The 18,518-nt window shown below is 39.5% G+C and overlaps 1 protein-coding gene across 4 annotated transcripts in view; it reads left to right on the forward strand.

Moving 5' to 3' along the window:
• The window catches only part of ctnnd2a (catenin (cadherin-associated protein), delta 2a), a 253,658-nt gene that overhangs the window by 131,843 nt on the left and 103,297 nt on the right, over positions 1 to 18,518 (forward strand). For 3 of the 4 annotated variants that reach the window (XM_087846074.1, XM_087846077.1, XM_087846078.1), the window contains one exon: positions 15,856 to 16,228. In XM_087846074.1, the coding sequence (XP_087702200.1) occupies positions 15,856 to 16,228 (373 nt within the window). The remainder of the gene's footprint in view (positions 1 to 15,855; positions 16,229 to 18,518) is intronic. The other variant, XM_087846075.1, reaches the window with a different exon arrangement.

Genomic DNA, 18,518 nt, shown 5'->3' on the forward strand with positions numbered 1-18,518 from the left:
GAATAGCTGCTGAGTAGGAGAAAGAGAAAAAGTTACAGCCACACAGTGGTCTAGTGTTGAAGATCAACTGGTATAGGGTAAATCAAGATGCTGGCTTTAGGAAAAGCACAACGTTGCATTTCAGTGGCAAGCTGTTTATATGAAATGTTTTGGAGGGAGATTCAGAAAAGCAGCTAGCCAATCCAAAGAGGGTCTCGTCCTTATTGGTTAGGTATTGGGCTTGTTTGTGTGGATCTGTGGCCTTAATTTTGTTTTCAGTAGGTAAGAAACAGGCTGAAGTTGAGGTGAGTTGAAGTACTGATTTAACTTCTGTGAGATATATCTATAGGACAAAGCAAAAAAATAGTTCTTTATTGGCTAAACCTGATGTCATATTATAATCATAACTTGTCCCTGACCGAGAGTGGGCATTTCCACCTTCTCCCACTGAGACGTGCGGTCTCAAACTTGGAGATGCTAATTCTCAATTCCGCTCTTTAACACTAAACTAAGAACCACTCCAGTGCGACCTGGAAGCCATCACCTGATAATCTGAACAGAATTATATCATCCACTAAAAGCAGAGACAAGATCCTGAGACTACCAAAGTGTAGTCAAACAGATACCTCAATCTGAGTTATCCGTCTCGTTCCAGACTCAGACAGTGTCAGTGGGATTGACGAGATCCTCTAAATATTCCACCTGATTATACACTCACTTAAAGTCAGCAGCACCCCACTCCCACTGTGTAATGTGAGCAGAGTACTGCTTCCTCCTCTTGAGGCATCTGACGGTTTGCGAGAATTGTTTTGAGGCAGACCAAAAATCTTGTTACATGGCCTCACCAAACTCCTCCCACACCTGAATTTTTGCTGGAGCCAGAGCCACACCGTGCTTGTTACCTGCCCACAGTCCCACAGGCTAACCAAGCTCAATAGGACCCATTCTTCAGCTTGACTGCTTTCTTCGCCGCCATCCACCATCTGGTTCAGACACTGTAAAACCATGAAACAGATCAACTACCCTGTGGCCACAGGTCCGTGCAATCACCTCAATGAAGGTGCAGAACATGATCCACGTGGTAGACTCCCGAGTCTCCCTCGGAATGCTGTCAAACTTCTGCCGGAGGTAGGAATTTAAGATCTGTTAGATGTTCCCACCACACCATCATAATACATTTGGCTGTGCCAGCCCTGCCCACTAACTTCCCCTTCCACCTGATCCAACTCAGCCAGTCGGTGATCAGTTCAGAGCTCAGCTCCTGCTGATATTCTCTGACTGTTAGAAATGTTCCATTTAAAATTACCTTCCATGCTATTTCCTTCATGATCACTCTCACTTTTCTTATGCTTTAGTAATGTAACCAAAAGTTGTGGAAAATCTTCACTAAAAACACTATTCTGATAGTTCTGACCTACTTAAACTCTTGAGTATACGACTATAAATTATACATAAATTATGGCTTTTCCCTCTTTCATTGTTTTTAAGTAGCATTAGGCTCCGGTGATGGATAAGCCAATATGATTGTCTTTTATGTGTTATTGTTCCAGTTGATTTAGGTTCAAATCAATTGAATGTATTAAGGCCCTTTCACAAAGAGAGTTACATTCACTGCTCTGCCTGCTAGGCTAAGTGAAGGTCCCAAATATGTGTTTTGCAATCTGTGTATGTCTTTTTTCTTTCTGCGCCCAGTGATGTGTATGTGTATAATATGTACCCACTTCATGTCATTCCTCATTTCTATTGGTCATGCAAAGACTGCACTCCAACACTGCACTGTGCTTTGCTTGACGCCATGGTAAATTGTTCACGGATGGCAGAAGCAGTCATTGTATGAGAGAGTCATTTAATGTGAAGTAACTGGCCTAATTTGACAATCTAAGGACTTGAAAGTAGAAATATATATTGTAGAGATAAATGCAGCCACAAAAGTAAAAAGCTCTCAGAAAAATACATACTACACATATAGATACCTAAAAATTCTCCTTAAATACTAGTACATCTCAGAATACATGTCCATATTTGAGCAAGGCCAAGATGGTTCACAACAAAGAACAGTCCTTGATTTTGTAGATGGCATTTTTAAGCCCGTTGGTGTGTTTCTGCTCAGGAATATCAACCCATATATGTCTTAAATATAAAGTGTAACTTCAACAGCTTTTCCATAGTTTAAAATATAAGAATTTGTCCTTGAATAGTTTATGATATCCACTATTTTTCTGCCACACACTAGGCAAATAATGCATCATGTCTAACATAAAAATGCAAAAATGTGCTGCAATTAACTTTTGTAATGAGACAATATGTGTGTTCTCTAGTATCTAAAGTTGTTTTTAATCAGTCACCAAGCAAAAATAATACTTGTTAACCAATGTCAGGAACAACTGAGATACCTTTGCACTGAATATATCAACCCTCGTCAGTGCCAGTTTTCTTTTCTACAAAGTGAATGGTATGTTGTGTAGTTGGTCCAGAGAATTTCTATCAAGCCAAATGAAGATAATGCTTTATGAAAAATAAAGAGTAAGTGGCATAGAAAAAGGCATTGCCAAGCCTATTGTGTTTGTGAAGCACAATAGGCTGTGTGGATGTTTTTTTCCCATTTTTTTTTATTCGCAATGAACTGCAATTGGATACATTTACTATCGAACTCACACAGTCATTCTCACTTACTCTCCATTGTTGCCAGCAGTGTATTTTTAATAGGACCTCATTGAGCTTATCTCATTGTGGGTTTAGGTATACCATGTTAATCCCATTACCGTATCATATCCACACAAAAACACCCAAGTCTCTCAAGCCGCTTTCACAGCTCCGTCGACGTCTTTAACGAGTCGATCCTTAATAGCTATCATTAGCATTCAGGTCAGAATTATGACAGTAAATGTGCCACCCTAGACCAGAGTTTGAGTTCATCAGTTTCACTCACTTAAAAGGAAAGAACATCTTCCATAAGCACCAAGCATAGCTTTTGAAGCACATTTCAGAGTTGGGTCATTGGGTTTGCTCATATTCTTGTGGGATATTGCTTTGATTACAATCAGTGAAATTCAGAACGCTTCATACAGTGATATCATTGTCTTTGCAAGCAGAAATCATTTAAATAAGCATGCTTCAGAAGTGCACAGAGAGAATCCAGTGTTATCTATAATTTACTGCGCCTTGTATTTGTAGTTTCAATAGATGGGTATGAGAAACTCACAAAGGAAATTTGCACTGCAGCTACGAAAATCAATAGACTGTGGATTAGACCGTGTGCATTTAATTGTAACACTGGAAGTTTACAATGCACTTCTCCAATGATACAGTGTTTTAATAGATCGTCTGATGTTGTTGGAGCTAAATCCTTCATCAGAGCATATATTTTATCTCATGCACAAATATTTCCCTGCTGCTTTTGGCACTTGTAACTACACTGCAAGAACAACACATCGAAGATTAACAGCACCTTGAAGTCTCAGGGCTATTGAATTAAAGCTTGGCCTTTACACAGCGTATTTTGAAATTTGTGTGAATAGCATGTGCAGTGAAAAGGAGGTTGTCTAATAAGGATTCATAATGCATAGAGTGATGGCACATAATGAACTGATAAGGGCTGTGCTGACATAGTGAGCGGTAAGTCATTAATTATGTCATAGTGCCTTTTCTTGGCAATGGCAAGCTCACATTATTGGTTCATTAAGCTGGCATGGATCAATGTAATTAATGCTATAAGTCATCCCTTTGCTGAAAAGAAAAGAGAGACAGTTTTGTGTGGGTATTTGACTTCAAAAATTCCAAAGTTGTAGTCAGAGGTCTGCAGTGTGTGGTGCACAGTGTCAGTCTAATTTAGGGCCAATTTAAACAAGGCAGTCAAATGAAGCCCACAATATTCGCTGAGAGCAGGGGGCATAGCATTATTTAACTGGGCACTTAACTATGAAGAGGAGCGACGTGGTACAACAAAAGCCATCTAAGTGACTCTAATTTTGCGTGCGCTGTTTTTATAGCTACTGTTTTTCTGGGCCGGTTTTATCTCAACGAGACACATGAAAGGAAATGCGAATTAGGAACAAACAGGACATGAAGAAGAAGCGAGTAAAGCGGATGTACGGTGGCCTCTGATCTATAGTTCAAATGATTTTAGAAGGTAAAATGTTAGAGTTGTGACTAAGTTAGTTACATTGTAGCAAACTTTTGCCAGAATGATGTTGATTTTCACAATACTCTGCTAGTTTGATGGCTTATTTTATGTCCAACACTGCAGTAAACCAACAGACCTGTAGTCTCAGGAAGCCATTGTCTCCCAGCACGGCGGACAGCTATTTGTCAGCACACTTTGACAGTTCACTCAGGTTGAGTTTAAAATGCTGGTAATTGGTAAACCTGTCTGCTTGGCTTCCACAGCTCTCAAGTCTTCTAGCTCAGTTCATTTCAGCACCACATTAATTGTTGCTGTGAGTGTTGCATTAACAGCACTGTCACTGTGGCTAATACAACTGAAGGAAAAATAGAAAAGCTTTTACTAAACCTCCACTACATGTGTCACCCCCCGATCAAACATCTCTCACATCTACACAATCTTCTTCAGTGATTTGCTACTGTCTCAGCCTCTTCATTATTTTTACATCTACACAGCACAACGCTATGTATAGCAACTATGAGTGTGTATTTGCATGTTTTTGCATGCATGTGTGCAGGCAGTGATGTGTAGTGTTTCATTCTTGGATTAAACCAGGCCAGTGCCCCAGAGGGCTGCAGGTTAATGCGGCCTATTTTAAACGATTATTCCTGCATGGCCACATCTTCTCCAGCGCGCACATGAATACACCTACATGCTGGTATATTTTCCCACAAGAGATTGTGCTTCTGAAATCAGCCTACGCTTCACTTGTCACTATGCTTTCCTGTCTTAATTTACAATCGCTTCCTTTTTCTGTAACATCAGTCTCATTTTCTCCATTATCTTAATGATGCTGTGATCTCTCCTACTGCTTGCAATGATTTCCTTTTTCTCTTTACAAATATGTTTACCATTCTGATTTTTTTTTTTTTTTGTTCTTCTGTCTCATCTATCATCTCTACTAATTAAGAGGAGAATGTAAATCTTTACCTTGTGTTGTTTTATGCCCGTATTGTCTGTTTTTTCTTTCCTTTTTTCTGACCTCTCCTTGTTTTCTACCATTTAGTCCTTCCCTTCTGCATTTGCGCTTACTTTTTTGTCTTTGTACTTTCCCTCTTTATCTCATAAAAGCTATCTTGACTTGTATTAATGACTCTAACCATTGGGAATAACAGTGTCTCTGAATGACTGGCTGTTTTTCTCTTTAATAGCTTAACATTAGGCCTGCATGTAGCTCAGGTGGTGACTGTGAGAATGGCTGGATTCAGTGCAGCTGTTATTTCTCAAGGTTGATCTATTGCAGTTGATAAGAGATGGTTTATATTTTAACATCTATCCCCAACATATCTTTAGAAGAGACAGATACAAATTCAGACAATCAGTAGTCACTAAGCCACAGTAAAAACAAAGTTATATTTTATGAACAGCTTGCGGATTCAGACAACCGAATGCTGCCAGGCTGTATGAATAAAAGTGAATACACTTATTTTTTGCACTTTAAATACATTTTACAGAAACTTTCAGTCAGTGTAAAAACTGTAATCTCACATTCCCCATTTCTTAAGTGTATGTAATAAAAGTTTGTCATGTGTTAACCAGATAGTGTGGACAGTGCACTGCATTTGGCAAATAATTCGTATTGGTATTCTACACTATATTTCGCTGTGGTGTTATTCACATAGACATTATGCATTTTAAATATCTCTATGTCCATTTTATGTCATGTATTTTCAATTCTTGGCATAATTTTAGTCTAATGGACTGTAGTGCCTTACAACTTCTAGCTCCTCTTTTTAAGGATGACAGACAGTAATTTCATGTCGTTGTTTGTAGTCTTATCTGGAAATACTGCAGTGTTCAAAACTTTTTTCCTCATTACGTTTCAGAACTGAAATGTATTCAGTTGCTGGGACAAGGGATCAACTCTGGTCTGTTACATAAGTGCAAGTGTGTGTGTGTGTTTGTTTGCTTGTTGTGAAGTTTTTTGCAAAGCATGATTATTTTTGCTTGAATATGCAGACCCGTGGCAGTGGTTCCTTTCTCCAGTGTGAATTTGCACACATAAACATGCTCAGTAAAAGGAAAGAAAAAAATACGAGAAGGGATTTGCATCAAACCATTAAACCAATCTGCTTTCTCCTTTAAATCGGCTGTTTTTCTTCTGTAATGAGATCTGACATCCTAATGAGGGGGATAGAAGCAAGAGAGTGATGGAGAAGCGAGATGAGGGAGAGAAAGAAAAGAAACCCAAGAGAGGAGGGGGGGAGACAAAGAAGTGAAGAGAGAGTACTGTTACTGAGTATATCTCGACCTGAGCACAAGGCAAGGGGAGTTTAGGGCTTCTCTTTAACAGAGAAACTGACAGATCCGTCAAAAGAAAGAAGAGAAAGGAAAGCTCAGTTTCATCTGGCACATATTCCTTAGTTCCCCAATGTAGCTTGTTATAGTAGTCATGGCCACTTGAATTGTGTGTTTATGTGTGTTTAATCAAACTTATTTAATGAATATTTAAGATTTTTTGGCCTTTTAAAAAGACACCAAAAATTGGTATGATGGGTAACACTTTATATAATGTCCTCATAATAGATACTAGATATGTGTAAGTCCTTATATGATGGCTATTTACATGCAGTAATGCAGGAAGGTCTGTTGGTGTAAAAAAACATAAACACACTTACTGAAAAACACCTGTTAACAGCTTATTAACATTTTACCCCTTGGCTGTCAAAAGCTGATGGGGTCTTGTCGTCGCGCCACTTGGCAGGCGGGTGGGCAGCGTGAACACCCAAGTTTGTGAATGTGATAACTCGAGAAGAAATTGGAAATCAATGCCATACTAAGATTTATACTAATCTTGGGACCAGTTTGACCTCAAGGTCAGAGAGCAGAGGTTAGGTTTTCTGAAAATCACCTAGAATTTTCAAATTTATCCCACAGGTGTATCTACTAGGTAGCTAACAGGAGGCACTGTTGGCTGCCTGTATTTTAAAGAATGTGAATAGGAGTGTACACTGTATATTTACTAATAAGACCACAATCACAGTTATTAACCTTAACTAACTTTGCCACTATGTAGCTTTTTTAATATAAGCATCTCAAAGGTGGCTTCATTTTCACGTGGCCTACTTATGCTAAATAGACACTCCATCCAAAGAAAGTTCTGTTTCGATTTGTGTTTTGAAGTCTGCTATGATATGCCACATTATCACTGAATCTTTTAACAACACCGTGCTGTAAAGTGCAACAGTCATTTTCTGCTGGAGGAGTATGTTTCATACATTCTTCATTAGGCTATGGGACTGCATCAGATCTCAATGCACTGAAGAGCCGGTAATGTTTAAGAGGATCAAGTTGAAAGTTTTATAACTCTAATGTGCAGCTGTCATATATGAAATAAATTGCCTTGCTGAGTGGTAAAATAAATATATTAACCCATGAATTCACAGCACAGCTATTTTCTGCAGCATTGCCCTCTTGCCTTATTTGCAGCAACACATTTTCCTTTCGCCAGTTTATTTTTTTATATTCTTTTTGAACTTCATTACCTGACAATCTAGATAATGTAATGAGGCAGGCAGAGCACAGTTGGTTCATCAGATGTCTCCGTTTATGTAAGCGCACCCAGAAACGAATAACCACCTTAGTGAAAACTGTTAGGTGTGATTGAGGTTTTAGGTTTTTGTCAATTCAACTAACAATGCTTTGTTTATATCTTTCTTGAGTGAGAAAACAAACTATAAAGTTACAACAGGGAGAATTATATGGGGTGTTTTGAGCTAAATTTTGAAAAACACATTCTGGGAATGTGGAAGACTCACATTAATTTGTTAAGGGAGCGCATAATATATTCCTTTTATGTTACATAGTGAGCCAGAGAGACGGTTCTGACTGTCAAAGTACTTTGCCTTCTTGGAGTCTTTGGATAGGAAGCATACCTGGAAAATCTCCCAGACACAGGCCTCTGCCATGCAATCCCAACGCACTTGCAATATATGTTTGGTCATGCCAGGCTTGTCCTGAGTGTCCATGATGTACAGCCGTAGATCTGATGATACAAGGACAAAATAATTGATCAGCTTGCAAACTAGGCTGTCCGAAGTGCACTTATGAACATCCTTATACTCAAACACGATGGTCGTTATTAATAAAATCGAATTAGCACAAAAGTCAAAAACCAAACAAACACTAAGAACACTTTCGATTTCAAACAAGTCATCAGAGCTGATCAAAGCTTGTTACTAAACTCTTCCATATTCACCTTAGTCTGCTAGCATTGCAGCACTGCCGTTTTTAATGATAGCCAGGGTCTACCCTGCAAGCATGCATCTAAGAGTGAGAATCAAAGTGTCTGAACAAACTGTGCACAACATCCAAGAGGCATGATCATCACTTTCACTTTTTTAAAAATAACACATTTTGCTGGTGGAAGGTCAATATCAGCTGTCACTAATTAACAGTTTTTCCACAAGTTGATGACAGGACAAAATAAAACTTGCTTATGTTTGGCTTCGTGTGATCCCTGCAGTCCGACTCTCCCAAATGTTTTTTATGAGGGAAAAGAAGCATCACCTCTGTATAGCCTTAACTAGAATAAGTTTCTTTGTAGTTCCCGCAACTGTAACAGTGGATTGTTTACATCATTTACATCATCTGCTTAATGCTTCAACAGTATTTATATCTCAAATAAGTATCAGAATAGATGCTGTATTGAAGATGCACAGTCCCTAGGCTTGAATCAAAAATCTGGTCACGGCATCCCCTACTAATGTGCAGTACAATAGTTATTGCCTGTTAAATCCTTGTAGCATAAAATTAAAGTGCTGCAGTATTGTTAAACTTTCTGGTTTCTCCCCAGTCACTTTATTGTGTCACTCCAGCAGGATTTCTCTGTCGCCAGGTTAGATTAGGTCTGTTTGGCCATGATCAATTTCAGCTTGGCCCGTGATCCTGTGGGATTGTTAATGGACCTACTGCCTTTTCAACACCAGTAAAGAAAGATGTGTGAATTTGCACTTACTTATAATGTGATGTTTACTCCACTGCGAAAACATTTGTTCTGGTTAAATGCCCAGACTGTCATACTGCAGCCAGCTCTCTTTTGAAAGACAATGTCTAATCTCAGTTTAATTAACCAAGAAAACAAAAACGGACTTAAAAAAGGAGGTGAGGAAAAAAGAAAAGTGAAAATGGATTTATTTTTTCAGGATTATCATATGAATATTATGTGCAGCAATGCCTGTCAAACTGATAAACTGATTTGTTACAGTACGTTTAACTAGAAATGACAGCGCTGTTGAACATGCTGTTGATAAAAGCTCAGTCCATATGTGGAATCCAGGTGACTTTTATCCTAGCTTAAACTTGTACAGTATTTACAGGGAGGTTTTGCTGAAGTCTCAGAAAGTTTTAATTACAAGCTCAGAGCATCTGATAACTCACAAGATCAGCACAAAATGCTTTCCTTCGGGAAGACATATGGCATTTCCTAAATATAACCCAAAGTAGTTGCCCCACAGACCCACTCACAAAACACTCCACACATGTGTTAAAAGTGCTCGTTTTTAGGTATGTGCAAACACAAAAACCCCAGTCCTTGCAAACCCAAGGCATGCACAGGAACACAATGCTGCACACATGCTTCTGTGACATGCTTACACAGTTTACACTTACAGTAGCGATTAGCATATTCTCAGTTTTGTCAGCAGTTATTCATAACTGTAAAAAAAACATTTTTTGTCATCAGTGATAACACAGCCCACACAACACTGATTGTCTTCATGAAATCACATGTGTTTGATGCTTTTTTTTATGTTTTATTGATCCATTGTTTATTGTTTTTAAGTGGTATTCATTGCACTTTGACGTATTTTCCCTACCATAACACGTTCTTGTTAAATATCCTCACAAATGATCATTGCAATGTTTATGACAATGATCTATTTCAATTCAATTCAATTCAATTCAATTTTATTTATATAGCGCCAAATCACAACAAATGTCGCCTCAAGGCGCTTCATAGATACAGAGAAAAGCCCAACAATCATATGACCCCCTATGAGCAAGCACTTTGGCGACAGTGGGAAGGAAAAACTCCCTTTTAACAGGAAGAAACCTCCGGCAGAACCAGGCTAGTACATCTTCTTTTATTTGTCCCTCTTACTACCTTATTAATATTGGTCAAATTTAAATAAGTAAGTCATGATCAGTTAAACTGGAAGTCCAGCTATTTTCTAGTTTAATTTTAATACAAGTTTGCTCAGTCCATTTCTTTATGCATGAAGTCACAAACATTTATTGGTTCGTCTTTTTACTAAGCAAGTTCAGTGTGTCTGGGTTATCTTTTCGTTATCTGGCTTTTAGCCTTGTCTGCTTTTGACTGCTCACGTTAGATTCCCTCTATGTCACCCTATTCCTACAACCGCTTCTGCCACACCAACCCTCTCTCAACTCTCTGTTCGCCTTCACTTCCTCCATGTCTTCCTCTTTTCCTCCTGCCTGGTAGTTCCACCTTTAACATCCTTTGCCAAAGGGTGGACTCATTTCTAATCCTGTCCCTCTTGGTCACTCCCATTGAAAACATTACCATCTTTTACTTTGTCACTTCCACCTCATCCTAGTACCCTCAGCTGTGGTGGTCATCAAGTCAATTAGTCAACAGTTTTTCCTTTATAATTTTCGTCCATGAACATGAGTTATTGTAGACACACAGAGGTCTAAAGTCAGATTTTTCTCATTATCAAAATAATCTGCAATCTTTAACAAACATGTGTGATGTTAGAATAGGCCCATAGGACAGGCTAAAAGCACAGCAGTTGCTGATGCCAAAGCATGAAGGAAAGGTGACTGAAAAATTACTCGGCTCATGACTCAAAAGATTCAGGAAACAAGAACAAAACCAGCCCGTGGCCTTATGCTATTTTATCTTACAAACAATCACTATGGAGAATGGATGGGAATTGTTATTTGAACTGTTATTTGAAGCCTTTCAGCATCTAGTAAGCTTCAGTAATTTGGATGAACTGCCATTTTAAATACCCTAGACAGAGGTATCACTGTATATTTAATTTTAGTATAGCAGTCTTTCAGTTGCCTCAACATGCTAACTGTTGTTTAAATGAAAAGCAGCTATCTACTCGTTTATCATCAGAGCAGATTTGAGTTCTTATGGCAGTTACAAGAAATTACAAACCTCTGCAACTATGATTATAAGGGTGTCATGTATAGTGGTGTATATCACCTATAAATCCAAACAAAATATTCTCTTATTTTATCATTTTAGCTGTTGTGCATCCCCAGCACAAACAATTAGCAACATCCTGGAGTCCTGCTGTGTCCAGCCAGCATGATTCTTGAAAGACATGGCACCTTTAGTCATGGAAACAAGTATCCTACAGCTTCAACACTATAAAAAGCTGTATACTTGATACTGAAAGTGCAAGGGAGAGCACTTGTGAGTGTGTGTGTGAAGGGGTAGGAGGGTGTCGGTCTTCCAGTGTTTAGGAGCTCAGGAACATCAAGAGCTGTGTGTTGGCCAGGAGTCTCTCCTAGGGATAAACAGAGGGAGAAACTAATCCTTACTCTCCTTCACATCCAAGCAGGGTGCGTGTTTGTGTCCGTGTGTGTGTGTGTGTGTGTATTTATCTTCGGAAATGTGCTTCATCCATGGCTGCTGAAGCCAAGGTTGCGTGTGCATGTTGGTAAATGACCTTAAAGCATTAGAAAAAGATGTGTTACAGGCATGCATGTTCAGTCTAAGTCAATCACGGGCACATTTAGTAATCCATGTGTGTGTGATGACGGCGATGTCTGTGTGAGCGTGTGTATGTGAGAGAGATAGAGACTGTACTGATGGGGCTTTGTGTAATCGTGCTGAGCAGTGAAGCGTGTCGAGAGAAAGGACATGTCCTCAGCTCTGATCAAATAGTCTACTAGAACGACAGTGAGGGGAGGGAAGGAAAGAGAAAGACAGACGCTTGTTAGGGAAGAAGAGGAACACAAAACATCAAATGAAACGATGATGAGGAGAGGACGACTGACAAAAATGGAATGAGAGAAGGATAAGCTACGGTAAAAGGGAGAGGTTGGTAAATCAAAAGGGAGGTTTCAGAAGAAATCCACGAGCTAAAAGAGGGATGGAGGTAAAGGCAGAGAGTGATAGATCTGGAGAATTCGGAAAAAAGCAAAGAAAGAGAAAAGGGCAAAGAATTGATGCAGGAAACATGATAGTGACCAGAGTACAGTTGAAAGACGCTGAAGCAGAGATGAAAGAATAAGAAGTTTAGATGGATATGGAAAGCTTAAAGTGCTGGTTTTATCCCCTAGTTTTTTTCCCTCTCCCCCTTCCCCTTTCCTCCATCTCTTGTGCATTCAGAAAGGTTTTCCTAGTTGCAGCAGCCCAAGAAAATAAAATCAAGCGAGGCAGCCCCTCAGCCGACTGGCTAATTGCAGAGGTATCACTGTGTCAAATGACTAATAGAGTTTCCCTTTCCGTCGCTAATCTGCCAGCAGGAGCACAGCCGCAATTTGTTTACTCTTTGCCGATGCAAGGGAATACAAAGACACACCCGCCTTTTTATTTCAAACACAATTTCACGCTGCCAGAGCGTTAGGTGTGAGACGTGTTAGTGGAAAGTGCACGTGTGTGTGTGTGTATCTGGTATACACAACACCACATGTTTCGTGATTTGTTTAATATTTCATGAAACACCTCTGTAAGTTGCGTTCTGCTGGTCTTCAGCAAACTCATGATAGACACACCCTTTCACACTGTGTGTTTATTCCATATATAAACGTTAACGTTCAATTATATGCTTAAATCTAACCTCAACAGATTATTCTTATTCTTATTCTTACTTTCAGGTCCCGAATGACTTAATTTTTTGGTCAAAAATGCAATTACTTCAACAGTCTAAAGTCCCAATTTGCTCTCAAAAGTAAGGAACACGAGAAAAAACACAGGTGTACAAATACAAAATACACATGCATAAATCAGGCACCCGCTTCCTGATTTGGCAGGCAGTATTGGCCCCAGAGGTCAATCCATCACTCAGACCACACCACTAACTGAGCAAATCATAAATTCAGTAGCACACCATTTACTTAGAGTAGTTTAAGAAGAGACCGCAGAGTGTAGAAGGAAAGATTGTGTGAGTAGGGAAATGAATTGCATAAAGAGGCACAGGGAAGCAGAATACAAAGTACTGTAACAGAGTATGAAAACAAAAGGAGCGGCTAAAACAGTGATTTGGCAGCACATTTTGGGAGGATTCTTTCGGTTCTTTGTTCCCAACCATCTCTCTTCATCATTCTTGATTTTGTTCCTTTTTCCTTTACTTTTTTAGCTTATAACCAAGGACACTCCTTTTTAGTGGTCACAGCACAGGCTATAAAAATAATTTGACATGACATTTTTTCCTTCTTTTCACTGTTCTTCCACCCCCTCTTTTGCTCTGAGGTTTGTCCTGTCTGGTTGTCAAGTCTCTCGGTGAGTGCACACTGACACTGGTGGTGTTAGTCTAAAACCCGGACACTAATGAGACAGAAAGACAGACACACCGGAGACACAATTTTAAGAGTACAGAAAAGTCTGGGATTTGCTTCTGATGGGAATAATGCTGCTTCATTACCCTCCTATACCTTCTGTTGTATGTGCTCCCTCCATTGCATTTCTTTTCTTTTTCCTGTATTGACTGACTTTGTTCTCTAAAACGTGGCTTTCTCAACTGCAGCCTTTTCTTTCCCCTGGACTCGTCCACTGTTTTCCTGCCTAATTCTTTGGATTGTCAAATTTGGGGCATCAGTGCGCACTAGGATTGTGATCCAATCGCCCTGTCTTCCCTAGTTGGATTGCCAGTAACTGACACAATTGCTGCTGGGGCGGGCAAAGGATTTAGTCAGTGTGCACTCGTTAAGGTGGTGCTGTCCATTCTCCATAATGCATGCTATGTGGCCTAAATACAAAAAAAAGCATGAGTGGTAACCAGAAGTTGACAAATCCAAGCTGAGCAGCTGAAATGATATTAAGTCAAAAAACAAATAAAGCTGGAAAGTCAAACCAAAGTCCTTCTTCTGTTTTCTCTCACCCATGATGGTTATATGCAAAGATGACCACATGAAACTATAAAATTTCACATTACTCCAATAATGATGATAATATTGATTTTAATGCAGTTGTTGCTTTTCTTGGCCAGCGATTGACTATTAGTGTCCATTGCCAGAACCCTAGCTCATATAGCCTTATTATCACTGGCATTGCTTGGCAGAGTCAGAAAATGTACCCAGTTTGTCTGGAAAAGTTTTTGGTAGTCTGATTTTAGAGTCAGGAGATAAAAAATATGCTAAAGTGATTACGTCAACCCTAAGGTTTCTTGTGCCGCTCATAGAGTTCTCCAGAATTGTTTGAAGAAGTTCAGTTCAAGAATATGGAATAGGATTGTTAAAGTAATGGTTTCGTCAGCCTTGTGTACAAAATAGGCTGGGCAGATCAGATGCATGGGTGTGTGTTTGTGTGAGTGTCCGAGAGAGAGATGGAGGTGAAAAAGAGAGTGATAAGAGGGTTGTGAAGGTCAGGTAAATGCCAGCACTCGAGACAGTGCTAAAGAGCAGGTTTGTTGGTCACGTAACGATAAGACACTCAGCCTCAGCACACTCTCACTTCCACACAACCTCCAGTCTTTTGTTAATTTGTGCTCTGGCTGGTAAACGCTCCTTGTCATCTGTTTATATGAAATGCATAGGATTCTATTTGCTTATATGGGGAGCTTTAGTCTGCCTCATCCAGGCAGGTTTTAAAGGCTAATTCTGTTTGTGATTGGAGGTTCATTGGCCTATGTTAAAGCCTAAGTCAATCATACGGCCACATATCGATTACAAGGCTCTGTGATTTATTGCTTACTCCTTGAAGAACGTGTTTATGGTGTTTTTCACGTGCTGTTTTCAGTCTGCATATACTGCATATATGGTCCTAATGATGGATAAGATGGATCCCCCCCCCTCCCACGGTCTGTCTCAGTGTTTTTACAGCCGAAGAAACGAGCCCCCCAGACTCACATTAACACCTTGATATATCACCAATCCACCGTTTCAGTGCATCACGGAGGGAAGACAGCTACTGTGCCCCTGAAGGCTGCTTACACCCTCCAGCAAATCCCAATTCAATTTCAAAGTCACTCCAAAGAGAGATGTCTTGTTGTTGTATTATTTATACATTTTATGTATGTTTTTAGTCCTTTTTTATCACCAGGGTGACCTCACCATGATCTCTCAAAGTGTGTGGACTTATCCCTTCCCTCGCATGAACTAGAGCAAAGTTTAAATGTTTTATTGCAGACTGACAGAGTAGTGTGTCATTTCAGTGACAACTCTAACAATGATTGTAGTCTCTCATTGTCAAGTGTATTTTTTTCCCTTGCCACTGTCTTAAACATGGGGGCAGAACTACTCCACAACCATTTTTTAATGTGCTGTTGGCACTGTAGGATTGAACGGGCTTTGACAAAAACAGGCATTTACAGTGATTTCTGCTGTACAGCTATCAAGAATTGTGTTAAATTGTCAATAGATTTATGATATAGTATTTCATGTGTTTATTTTTATCTTACTAGATTATAATCTCTCTCTTTTAATCATGGGAATAAGGCCAATGTTTTTTTTACCTATATGGAGTTTTTTCCAAATGACTGTTCATCGCTGCGTTTGCTTTTCTGTCCTTCCTCTCCTGTGCTCGTGTCCTTGCCCTTCTCTCCTCCTCTTCCCTCATTCGCTCTCCTCTGTAGACCTGACCATGCGTATCCATGATCAGGTCCGTGACCTAAGTTATGTCCTCTGTCCCTACTTTCCTGCCATAGCACCCTCCTCCCCTGGTGTCGACTCCGCCCCTTTGCAGCGCACTGGAAGTCACGGCACAGGAACAGGAAACTACAACCGCGGCGGGACCAACAACTATGCCACAGTGGGGCCAGGCTACACCTCGAGTGGCGGTAGCGGAGATGTATATGGTTCAGATCCCTATGTGGCTGACCCCTACCGTACCCTGCAGTACTGCCCTTCAGTGGTGGAATCACCCTACAGCAAGTCAGGACCAGCTCTGCCGCCCGAAGGCACCCTGCAGCGTTCACCTTCTATTGACTCTATTCAAAAAGATCCAAGGTAGGATGAAAAGAGTTGTAGAGTGTGTGTTGTGTGCATGAGTATCTGTGTATGCATGCATTGTTTTAGGGGTTTATTGGATCACAGCTTGTATGTTCAACATAATTAAAAATACAATGCCTAGACACACGTACACATCACATGAGTCACTTCAGAGGATGTTATACTGACTGCTCAAGACTTTGTCCTAACTTTACAAAAACAATTGTTAATTACACCAACACCTAGCTCTAGACACAGATTAATATAGTCAGCCACTGATCATGCCATTATTCAAACTTTGTGATCTGTCATCTGATTACAAGCTCCAATCAAGGGACATCTTATTACTGACCTCAGTTTGAATTGCCAACGCTCATTATATATTCATAACTAATCATGTTTCCGAAGGTTTCAAATTATACTTTCAGTGAAATCACAATGGTGCTTTGGAGTTGCTTTAAAAAGCTTAAAATTGCAGTGTTCTTATAAACTCACAGTCAAAGCTTCTTTGCACAAACAGGTAGATTTCATGGTCTTTTGTGGTTAAGAAAAACCTTTAGTAACAGTCACACACTCAACTCAGCCATGACCATCAGGTTTTTTTCTAAGCTCTCTAAAAACAGGTGTTTATGCCCAAAAATGCATTTACGCTGAAAATGCCTCAAAGTTAAGAACAGGCACGTTGAAGTAAGTGTGTTGTGTCAGGTACCAGTGTAAAAATTTGAAGGCACTTCAGATACCAAAACACTGAAGAAAGTTTTTGCATATCTGGTTTGTCCACGCTCTAGACTTTGAAAAATGAAGGTAAACAGCAATTATTCTTTAACTTGACAGGAAAATCTGTCATAAATATACAAAAAGTTTTTGCCAAATTAAACTTCTGTTTTTTTGTCCAGTGCAGCTACCTCATATGTATGAGGAAAAACTATCTAATAAGACACCGTTTTACTCCAGTCACACACCAGTTGCTTGAGACTTTTTTTTTCACCTCCCATAGTGTCATGCTGTGAGTAAAAGCATCCTACTGGGCTGTGATCACTTCCATCCTCTTGTCTCTGCAATTAAGCAAAGCTCATTCCCCATCTTTTTTTATACATATTTCACAGGACTCTTGATGTATAATTCCTTTAATTACAGAGCAAGAGGGACTGAGACGGGTGGATCAAGTCTCAGCAGCAGCTGTCAGTCACTGAAAGGGAGAAAGAACACAGTGAACAGAGAGAGTGGGAGATTATTAAGAACAGTGACAATGAAAGTAAAAAAAAAGAGGGGGGAATGATTAGCATGTGCACAGTCTGATGAAGGTAAAGTCCTTCACAAAATCCTGCAGTCTTACTGTAGGATGTGTCTACTTTTGATGATATAGTTAGTCTGACTGACTCAAGACAGTCTTCATATTTCACAACAGCCAATGTACCGAATCAAGCTAATATCTGGTGAGTTATTGTTATTATAAAATAAACACAGCACTTCTGACTTACACTAGAATATCGTATCTGTTTACTTCATAAAAGGAACGATTATTGTCTTTTTCTTTGCACTCTGGACTTTGTTGTTCATAAACACTTCTTCTTTAGCAAAGTAGTATCAATTCTGAGCGAGGTATATGTTTTATTAAGGCATATTATTCACACGGCAACAACATAATATAATAAAATATTTGTAAGAGTAGACAGAAATATGTTTCCAGAAGGTTCAAAGAGATACTGGAGAGCCAGAAGTGAATATAGGTCAGTAAGATAAGAAAATGTGAGCGATTGCATTTTCACATCCTAAATCTAGTACTTGATGATGAAAAGAGGCATTGCATACCTAAAAGGCTAAATTAGCTAATCCGTTGTATAACTGGAGAGATCAACTTCTGTTTTAATATATTAAGTTGTACACTGAAATGTATTTCTATACATAAATGTGTGTGTGTGTGTGTGTTTGTGTGTGTGCGTGCGTGTGCATGGAGGGAGAGAGGGTGTAAGTGGATATGTAGCAGAGGACTTTTTAGAACTTTTAAAAGTTGATTGTTTTGTAATACTCATAATACGAAAACCGAGCCAATGTAGGAGTAGGTTTAGCGCTTACATTTCACATACAAACACACTCAGGCATACGCACATTGTTCTCTTTATGCACTTGCAATGAAAGTGTTTATTGTTGGCCCTCTAGTGTTATTGCCACACTTGCTTGTATGCACAGTCAAGATCATTTTGCTTCCATTATTGCCTCAGGCTTCATGGATTTCTGTGCACAGATCCAGACAGAAATCTCATTTTTCCTCCATTTGCACTTTTTTTCCCCCCAGCAAAGTAACAAG

The sequence above is a fragment of the Neolamprologus brichardi genome, chromosome 9 (assembly GCF_056152115.1).
Source record: "Neolamprologus brichardi isolate AB-2024 chromosome 9, ASM5615211v1, whole genome shotgun sequence".
Classification (NCBI taxonomy): domain Eukaryota; kingdom Metazoa; phylum Chordata; class Actinopteri; order Cichliformes; family Cichlidae; genus Neolamprologus; species Neolamprologus brichardi.